The sequence below is a fragment of the Helianthus annuus genome, chromosome 10 (genome assembly GCF_002127325.2).
Source record: "Helianthus annuus cultivar XRQ/B chromosome 10, HanXRQr2.0-SUNRISE, whole genome shotgun sequence".
In the NCBI taxonomy this organism is placed as follows: domain Eukaryota; kingdom Viridiplantae; phylum Streptophyta; class Magnoliopsida; order Asterales; family Asteraceae; genus Helianthus; species Helianthus annuus.
In genome coordinates, this window is record NC_035442.2 from 157422080 (window position 1) to 157432606 (window position 10527).

General features: G+C 36.2%; 1 protein-coding gene across 1 annotated transcript; it reads left to right on the forward strand.

The window, feature by feature from the left end:
- The first annotated feature begins 257 nt into the window (after window positions 1-257).
- LOC110886147 (homogentisate phytyltransferase 1, chloroplastic) lies at window positions 258-9624 on the forward strand. The gene is made up of 12 exons (XM_022133910.2): window positions 258-660; window positions 1829-2082; window positions 3094-3177; window positions 4126-4200; window positions 4360-4443; window positions 4799-4888; window positions 5047-5148; window positions 5927-6022; window positions 6099-6170; window positions 6282-6377; window positions 7238-7342; window positions 9352-9624. The coding sequence occupies exons 1-12, from the start codon at window positions 567-569 to the stop codon at window positions 9391-9393; spliced, it is 1194 nt and encodes a 397-aa protein (XP_021989602.1). The 5' UTR covers window positions 258-566; the 3' UTR covers window positions 9394-9624.
- The last annotated feature ends 903 nt before the right edge of the window (window positions 9625-10527 follow it).

A 10527-nucleotide genomic window follows, 5' to 3' on the forward strand; every position in this document is an offset into this window, starting at 1 on the left:
TTCACATGGAAACTGGCCCGCGCGAGGTATTGGCGCTTGGAGGCTCATCTTCTGGATGCTAAGTTATTAGTTTGTCTCGTTTGGACCCGCGCGACGTTGGCTAATGCTACTCAGCCCGCGCGCGGTTGAAATCAGAAGGTGTAATTGATTAAGGAGTATGGTCTGTCGCGCGACCTGGAGGAAGGCTTGCGCGGGTTTTTTGGGACCATACCTCTTTAGTTTGTTAACAAGTTGTTTCGTGTTTGAAAAAATACACAATAAGTTATCGTGTGGTGTCTCTAATAAATACAGCGAGAAGGTGGTTGCGATCGAGTGGGTAGGATGCAACCCCACATTGATAATTCAATGGGCCTATTTAGACAATAAAACAAGCAGATTCCAATTGGCATTTCAAGTGTTGTGAACAGAAGCAGACGTGTAAGAAAGCCTTCGGGACCGCTGACTACAATAGACACTCACTCTCTTTCTATTTTTGATTTTTCTTTCATTTAAAAGGGTTTATTACAGATAGGTGACTCGCTTGATTATTCGTTCATATAAAGATTTGGGTGGGTTTGATTCGAATCATGAAGTCTTTGATTCTTGGGTCTTTTTCTTCGTACAAGGTTTCTACTTATTCTCTGCCGTCACCAGTTTCATCTTCTTCACTTGTATCATCAGGTATTAATTAAGCTCATTTGCATTTGCATTTGATGGTTCATGAATCTGTTGTATATTATTGTTTTTTTATGAATTTGTTAATTTTCTCATATGGGTTTTGTATTTTGTGATATAAACTGCAAAAACAACAGACATTTTTATGTTTTATGTTTTATTTTTATTCTTTTTATTGATGCTTACACCGAATTCTATTCGGCTGGTGTCGTGGGGGCTAGCGATTAATTGGAATTAATCGGGACTAAATGACGCCTAATCGGGATTTTTACAACCATAGATTTTGAGATTTGATTAATTTTTACTGATAATCCTTGAGAAAGTAAAATTATTTGATATGTGTAAAAGATGCCCTTTTGTACTGTTCATGATGGATTTAGGTTAATTCACATGAGATTTTGTACTATTGAAGTGTCACATATCTCATGATTAGAAAGTTCACTTTGTTATGAATTTCTAGTCCATATATGATAATGACTTTGTCATGATTTGAAAAGTACTATCGAGTCCGGGTCTCACCGGAAGCAGGCTCTCTATTCTTACGGGATTGAGGTAAGGCTGTCTACATCTTACCCTTCTTAGATCCTACCTTAGCTTTGCTATTGGTGGGATTTACCAAGTAACATAAAGTTGTTTAATTGTCTATGCAGTTAATCTCGGTGATATATCGGTTATATCGGTCATATCGGTCCCCTAGTAAAATATCGGTCTCAAATATCGGTACCGATATTATCGGCGATATTGACCGATATAACCGATATACCACTGAGATTTGGCCGATATAACCGATATATCACCGGTATTTGACCGATATATCACTGAATTATTAGTATTAAATTGCTATATATATAAATTCTACATTGTATTAAAATCACCGATATCCCACCGATATCTCACCGAGATAACCTATATCTCAAATATAGGTCCTCGACCGATATCCGATATTTTACCGCATTAACTGCATGGTTAATTGTATAACCACCTCTCTTTCTTCTTTTCGTTGTATCCGACCATCATATGTGGTTCTCTACTTAAATTTGGTTCTGTATTGAACACGCCTTTTTTATACATATTGATCATAATGTATGAGCATCAAATTTAAATTTCATAGTCGTTATGTTATTTGCTTATCCGACGCGCATCTTATTGTTCTTGAATTTTCCTATTTTATTAGGTTGTTATAATGTATCATCACTAGGAGCATCAAAGAATAAAGGAATCGTCCAATCTCAATCAAGTTTTTTGAGATGCAATACGGACAGAACTAATAAAAGTTTTCTACTTTCTCACAAATTCAACACACAACGCGTTGCAAGTGCGATTTCTGAACAACCTGTTGATCCTGATCCCACAAGTCCTCAACAATCATTACCAAATGCTATAAATGCTTTCTATAGGTTTTCAAGACCTCACACAGTTATAGGAACTGTAAGACTACTTTTTATTTTGAGTAAACTTCCGTTTTGCTCCCTGTGGTTTGGTCACTTTAATGGTTTTGCCACAAACCTTTAAAAATAGCCATTTTACTCCCTGATGTTTTGGTTTTGTTGCCAGTTTGCTCCCTGCGGGGAGCAAAATGGAAAAACAAACAATTTGAATGGAGTTAGAGGCGGGGAGCAAACTAGCAAAAAAACCGAAACATCAGGGAGTAAAATGGCTATTTTTAAAGGTTTGGAGCAAAACCGTTAAAGTGACCAAACCACAGGGAGCAAAACGGAAGTTTACTCTTGTATTTTTTTATGCAAATATCAAATTCATCCTCTATAAAATTATTGCTCCCTCCCATCCCATGGCACCGCAAGAATTCTGTTTTTTGGAAAGTTTTTAAAATAAAATTACCCATTTGCCCATTGTAATCATAGTTGTTAATAACGCTCATAGTGAGCGACTGAGCGCTATAGCGAATAGCATAGCATAGCACTCATGTGTCGCTATCTGATCTTGGCGTCTCCATAGCGGGTAAATAGCGGGATTTTAGGGTTTTTTTTTTTTTTTTGCTTTAATATAAATAGCGGGATTTTATAGGTATAAAATAGCAGGATTTTAGGATTTTTTTGAAGCATACATATAAAAACAACGTATTTGGATATAATATACATATAAAATATTTCTAAAATTTTCTCTTAGTGTGTCGCTAAACATAAAATAGTGCCCGCTATTTCATCGCTATCGCTACGTAGCGTACAGGTAGTTGTTGCTATCGTCCGCTATTCGGTATTAACACCTATGATTGTAATGTTATAAAACAATGGTGATATGTGTCCTAATAAAGTTTCATGGGAGAAAGGGAATTTTTTATTTTATTTTTATTTTTTGTCAAAGCATGGGGGAGGTTTTTTTTCTCTCTATATATGTGTATATATATATATATATATATGTGTATATATATATATATTATTGTTAAAGCATGATTGACTCATGTTCAATCTTTTTGAGCAGGCATTGAGCATAGTTTCAGTTTCACTCCTTGCAGTTCAAAAGCTTTCAGACTTTTCTCCATCATTCTTCATTGGTGTTTTGGAGGTTCTTCAACTTTCTATACTCTTTCATATTTGAGCAATTAACTGTTTTAATGATAAGACCGTTCGCTACCGTCTCACGCCCTGCCTAGGTGGCAGGGTCGCTGACATGAGGCGGCGGGAAAACAGGCGTGAGGAGTTCCGGCATGTTGGGCCTCACAGCTTGAAGAGGGGGGAGTTGGGTGGGGCCCATGCCCATCAACCAATCAATTGTTTTTTTTTTTTTTTTTTACCTTTTTTAGATTTTAATATGTTGTTTTAATAGGGCGTAAAGTGAAAACTTGTGAAACGAAAACGGGGTGGAGTGAAAAAAAAATGAGTGAAAGTGGTGTGGTGATGTAGCAGACTGGCAGTTACTTTATGATGTGGCGGTAACGCGAAGTGAAAAAAAAAATGAAACCATAGTGGGTAGCCTAATGGTTTCTTTTAAAAATAAACCATCACTGCAAAAGAAAAAAAAATGATGTACTTAAGGATTATTGATTCTTGACCAGTCGTGCCAATGTTGTGTAGGGTTAATCTTGACGAGTTCTAAACCGGGTCATCAGGTACGATAGTTGTATCTCCACGGGTCAAACGGGTTGCAGAAGTGTAGTTAACTAGTCACATGTTTGATATGTTTAAAAGTAGTAGAGGAGTGAGTCAAAACATGGGTTTGTTTTCCTGTTCTTGAGGCACACTTAGTGGGTTTGTTTAAGTTGTTTTATTTCTATTTAATGTAACGTTTGAGAATGAATGAAAGCGGGTTTTGGAAAGCAGTAAACACATTTTGTAAGTGAAGCTTTGAACCCCAACATGTTGGCATGTAATCGATTTTTCTTGTAAAGTTTTGTGTTTATTTATTTATTTATTTTTTCATCGTTATAAGAACAACGGCTTCTGTATGATAAAAAGGCAACCTTGTGACCATTACTATCTAACTTATTTAATTTTTCTTACATTAAATTTTCAGGCAATTGTTGCTGCCTTCTTTATGAATATATATATTGTTGGATTGAACCAGTTATCTGATATAGAAATAGACAAGGTAAATGACCTACGCAAAATAAATCTTTTGCGCAACTTACATCATCATCATCATCATCATTATGAAATTATTATTATTATTATTATTATTATTATTATTATTATTATTATTATTATTATTTTTTTTTTTTATTATTATTTTTTTTTGAATAATTCTCAGGTTAACAAGCCCTATCTTCCGTTGGCATCTGGAGAATATTCCGTTAAAACTGGGATTATTATTGTATCCTCATTTGCATTCATGGTAAGTAAATTTCATTCAACTACTATATATGTGTGTTTGTGTGTCAAATGAGTCCAGAATGACCATTGTAATCTTAAAATAACTTTATTGTTTACTATAGAGTAAAATGCTATTTTCGTCCCTGAGGTGCCATTTTCATCCAAAAAGTTTGAAATCTTTCCATTTTCATCCCTGACCGGCCATTTTTCGAGGGATGAAAGTCGCAATAAATTGTCAACCTCACGGATGAAAATGGCGAAAAAACCAAAGGTGAAGGACTACAATGCACAAAAAAGTCGTTTTGGATGAAACAGGCAAATATGCCCGAACCTCAGGGACGATTTTGGCAGTTTACTCTTACTATTATACATTGCAGAGTTTCTGGCTTGGATGGATTGTTGGTTCATGGCCTTTATTTTGGGCACTCTTCATAAGTTTTCTTCTTGGGACGGCGTATTCAATCAATGTGAGTTTCTGTTCTAGCACATATCGTTTGACTATTGTGGTCAAATTAATCATATCGTTTGACTATTGTGGTCAAAATGTCACCCTAAAATGTATACAATTTTAAATCACAGTGACTACTTGTCACATCTAAAATGTTTAATCTACTATAAATGTTAGATGCCGATGCTGAGATGGAAGCGATTTGCTCTCGTGGCAGCAATGTGCATTCTAGCTGTAAGAGCTGTAATAGTTCAAATCGCATTTTACCTACACATTCAGGTATTTTTCTTTTTCCTTTTTATTTAATTTAACTCATTTAAGAAGTTGTGTGCATTAATTATTCACTTCGGACAACTTTCAACCTGTTTGACTCCTTTTGTTTGACCCATTTGAGATTTAAAAAACCTGAATTGACCCGTTCATAAGTAAATGGGTCAAAGTTTTCACCTACAAATGTCATTAACGTAAAAGAACGGTGATATCGGTATTTGTCTACAGCATACTCTGCCATTGCCATAGAGTAGCATTCTTGGAGTTTTATAAATGAGTAAAATGTCATTTTACGTTGCTGAGGTTTGGCCAGTTTCGCTACTTTCGTCCAAAGGTTTGTTTTTTCGCATGTAGATCGAACATGGTTGAAATCTTGCCATTTTCATCTGGCTCGTTAACTCCATCCATTTTTCTCCGTTAAGTCAGGGGTATTTTTGTCTTTTTCGTAACTTAAAGGGCAATTCAGTCTTTTTCAGGGGTATTAGGTCTTTTTACATAAAGTGGAAAAGACCGAATTGCCCTTTAAGTTAACAAAAAAGACGGAAATACCCCTGACTTAACGGAGAAAAATGGATGGAGTTAACTAGCCAGATGAAAATGGCAAGATTTCAACCATGTTCGATCTACATGCGAAAAAACAAACCTTTGGACGAAAGTCGCAACTGGCCAAACCTCAGGGACGAAAATGACATTTTACTCTTTTTATAAATTGATCTTTCGAACAAAATATAATTATGAAATCACAATTGTTTACATACACTTAACTACTAACCTATTTAATTTTCAGACTTTTGTGTACGGAAGACTCGCTGTGTTCCCAAAACCCGTGATATTTGCAACCGGATTTATGAGTTTCTTCTCTGTTGTTATAGCATTGTTTAAGGTAAACTTCTCCAACCATTAACAGACAATTACACTAACGTAATCCTAATTAATACACATGACTATGTTACTGACAGGACATACCTGACATTGTTGGAGACAAGATCTTCGGCATTCAATCATTTACCGTCCGCTTGGGTCAAAAGCGGGTTAGTCATACTCGTACACTTATACCTACTAAATATACTTTTATACTATAGGTATTGAAAAACCGAAAACTGCCGCCAGTTATGTGAAAGCAATATCTTGACCTTTAACAGGTGTTTTGGATCTGTATTTTATTACTTGAAGTGGCTTATGCTGTTGCTATTCTAGTTGGGGCATCATCTCCCTTCCTTTGGAGCAGATACATAACGGTAATGAACCATCACTACTCGTTTATAGTAAAGTTATGTAGAGTTTTGACTTTATGTGGTCAAACTTATATGTCTTTAATTTTGAAATTGATATGGATCTTGTTACAAGTTTTAAGTTTTAACCACAGTTTTGTTCTAAACATATTATCTGTTTTGGTTCAGTTTAAATTATCCAAAGTTTTTTCCAAACCCATTTCGGTTTTAAAGCTCAAAAGTGGTTAAGAGTATCCGTTTGACTTAGAAGTCAACGGTGGTAATTATATTATATATATACTAAATATGCAACTTAAGTGGTTAAGAGTACCATGGGCCTTGTTGGGCTGTACCCACCTTTTGTTTTTTATTATTCTTAATTTTTATACTTTTAATCCGATACTTACATCTTTTACAATTTAATCCTAAAACTGAACTTTTTGACTTTCAACTTTAATTCCCTATACTTTTCATCTTTTGCATTTTTCGTTTTACGTTTCGCTCTCAATTTTGCAAGTTAACACGCCACAACGTGCGTGTGTGGTTCAAAGGTTTTACACCTTTTTTTTTCTTGTTTAACGGTTCCGTCGCAACGTGCTGGTCGCAGATCGACTTAGTTATTGTTTTCTGTGTTTTAACGTTTCGCTTGCGTGGTTCAACGTTTTTACGTCTACTTTCCGTTCGGTTTTATTTTTTCCATTTTTTATTTAAACAAGCTTTTTTGGTGTTGGTGGACGCTGGCAGTAGTGTGCCATTGGTGCTACTTGGCACAGTTTTACCCCCCCCACCCCCACCCCCCCGGGGCCGCCGCCGCCGCCGCAACGCGGGGGGCTTAATAACAGTTCTATCTGATAATGATGCTAAAACTTTATTTTTTGTTGATTTAGGTATTGGGTCACGCGATTCTTGGTCTAATACTTTGGGGTCGCGCGAAATCAATCGATTTGGAGAACAAATCAGCTATAACCTCATTTTACATGTTCATATGGCAGGTAACATTTATACAAATTATCATTATCCAACAAAAGCTTGTCTAATCTTTTGGTAACAAAGAACATTTTTGATACGGATCGGAAGCGTACTCAAATGGCTCAAGAACAATCGATTAAACAAAGACTGATAAACGAACCAAAGGTTCAAAGAACATAGTTCTTTTTATTTAATAATCAATTAAAAACCGTTTAAACAATAACCCTAAACACCCTATTTATAAGATATGAATCATAATTCGAAAAGGAAACAAAATAAGATAAAATATTAAATTCAAATAAAGAGATAACTAAAGAGATCGGGCCTATCCGCATCATTCTCCCCGTCTTAAAAAAAAAACTCGTCCTCGAGTTTTGTCTTCAAACCAAAGCCACCTGGGTCGAAAGGAACATCATTCCGATTCCATTTTTTTATTATCATGACCCGCATAAAAAATTCAACCTCACGAATCATCTCGCCCGACTTTAAAGGGAGCCTTGAGCCATTTTTCGTTCTCCACTTCTTGAACATTAACCACTTGTTGAAATACCTTATCCCAGATTTTTACTCCAGATGCATATGTTAAATCACTAGCATGGTCTTCTAAACACAAATATTGTTTACACTGAATCGAATTCGTACCTTGCGCCCTAGTTTTGGAAATAGCAGACTCATGATGAGATCTTTGAGGGACAAACCCAAATTGAATTAGGTCGCCCCAGGTTGTATGCAATGGAATTACAGATACCTTCAAGTCATGATCCAATTTCGAAGTTAGTTGTGTAACAATAGTAGACAAAATGCAAGCCTTGTCACTTGTATTAGCCGTATGCATTGAGAAATTGGGCCAAGACCCACGATTATTTGCGTCACCTTTTAGACTCGTTTGAGTCATGTAAGGCCTTCTCCTAAGTGCCACACCCCCACGTACTTTTGGTTCACATTGATTATTCTCTATGGGCCCACAATTTTGAACCAACCTAATTGTTCCATTTAACTCTACATCAATATTTTGAACCACATCCACCGACCCAAACTCAACTTTTAGCTCACCATTTTTATCTTTATGTAGAAGCCCACGTGTAATATTTTCATGCATAGGATCAATGCACTCTTCCTTATCTTCTAAGAAACCTTTATCGTTATACATGATATTGTCTTTTGTTTGAATATCTATTCCTTTTTTAAAATTCATAATGATATGTGGGAATATGGTGGTTAGAATTACCCGCAAGTTTAGCAATCCGGATCTCCTTTTCACCTTGAATTTTCGAACTCCACCTTTCTTTTGAGACCCTGTTTCTTCCAGCATGAAAAGACATACCACAGACTGTGATTGAGATCCATCACTAGCCGCTAGACCATTTATCACCGCCATAGAACCACTGGAAGCTATCGCATCACCTCCGTTTTCAACCGTAACACCCGGTAAGTTCCGATCACCACCGGTAACCCAAGAATACCATTCCTCGTCCCTGTATTCATCATACACAGGAGGGGAATCATAGATAAGGTCAGGATCCTCGTTGCCTCGGGCGGCGAATCTACGGGGATGATAACCATCACATGATTCACGAAAGTTTTCATCGTCCACAATCTCGTTGCCTCGGGCGGCGAATCTACGAGAATGATCACCACATCCTCGCGGATTAAAAGGAACTCCGTCGTTGCCTCCGGCGGCGAATCTACGAACGAAAGTTTCTTCTTTTCCACGTAGAGCCATTTGAAAACCAAAAGCTCTGATACCAAATGATACGGATCGGAAGCGTACTCAAATGGCTCAAGAACAATCGATTAAACAAAGACTGATAAACGAACCAAAGGTTCAAAGAACATAGTTCTTTTTATTTAATAATCAATTAAAAACCGTTTAAACAATAACCCTAAACACCCTATTTATAAGATATGAATCATAATTCGAAAAGGAAACAAAATAAGATAAAATATTAAATTCAAATAAAGAGATAACTAAAGAGATCGGGCCTATCCGCATCAATTTTAGTATTAGTACAACTTATTTTTGCTTTTGCAGTTGTTCTACGCCGAGTACTTGCTCATACCGCTTGTGAGGTGATTTAAAAAAAAAGATTGATGTCGGCAGGCGGTACTTGTTTGTGCTCATTTGTTCTAATTTTGGCATCAACTATTGGAAGAGTTAGGTTAGAGATTCAGGCTAGATAGTTGAGACTTACAACAGTTGACGTTATTTTATATCGCGTAGATTTGATGTTACAAAAGATGTTATTCGCCTTATGTATTTGTATTCTGTTTTATATCTACTATTAAAGTTGAAATTTCAAGTTCTTACCTTAAAATAAACATTAACATGAAACTAAACATAGGCACTCTTTTAACATGTTGCTTAAATTTATCAATTATTTGTGTTTATTTGTTCTTTTAATATTTCTAACTTTTATTCTTCGATCATTGTTAACTTCAAACATAATCTTCAATCACGATCATTTGACCATTGTTGACCGCAACCATCAACAACCCTTATCATTATTCCAACCGTTCACCACCTGCCACCGTCGTCCAGATTGTTAAACCACACCCAAACGACAAATCACCCTTGTAGATTCGATAATCAAATCATTAGAGTAGAAGACAACACCTCTAACCGATCGGTTTCCCTCTTTTCAAACATAAAAAACACTAATCAAGTTTATGTTTATCTGAACATAAACACCTAATAGACAAATTGTGAGACTGGTAGGGGTTTTCGTGTTCATTGATCACATAAAGCATAAACGAGGAAAGAACGCTACTAGTAAATCTTGAAACCGTCTTATCCTTACCTAAACTGACTAGGGTGTATTAGACACGATCAAGTGGTGTACTTTTAACCAAGGTTGCAAAAGTCTCTAGGCGCTCCCTAGTCGGTCGATCGGGGAGTTGAGAGTACTCGGTATACGCGAAGAGTACTCGGGGAGTACTCGAACATGTTAAATTATAAAGAAATTACTTTTTGGAGGTTAAATATATGTAAAATAGCATAAATTTACTAATATTTATAACAAAATTCGTGAAAATGATATTCATTCTTTTATATGATGGGCATAGAAATTATGTTTTATTATTATTTACGTCAAATTAGGCCCGAGTTGACCTACTAGATCCAATTCTGGCCGAGGTTGACCACGTTTGACCGACTCCGAGTAATTAGGCGGAGTCGAAGAAAGTCGCCTCGGCAGCCTCCCTTGTAGCG

Bases quoted from the DNA above. Each gene is read 5' to 3' on its own strand.
- LOC110886147 (XM_022133910.2), top strand. From the start codon at position 567: ATGAAGTCTTTGATTCTTGGGTCTTTTTCTTCGTACAAGGTTTCTACT. The intron at 5,149-5,926 runs GTATTTTTCTTT...TTTAATTTTCAG, and splicing joins CATTTTACCTACACATTCAG to ACTTTTGTGTACGGAAGACT. The intron at 6,023-6,098 runs GTAAACTTCTCC...TGTTACTGACAG, and splicing joins TTGTTATAGCATTGTTTAAG to GACATACCTGACATTGTTGG.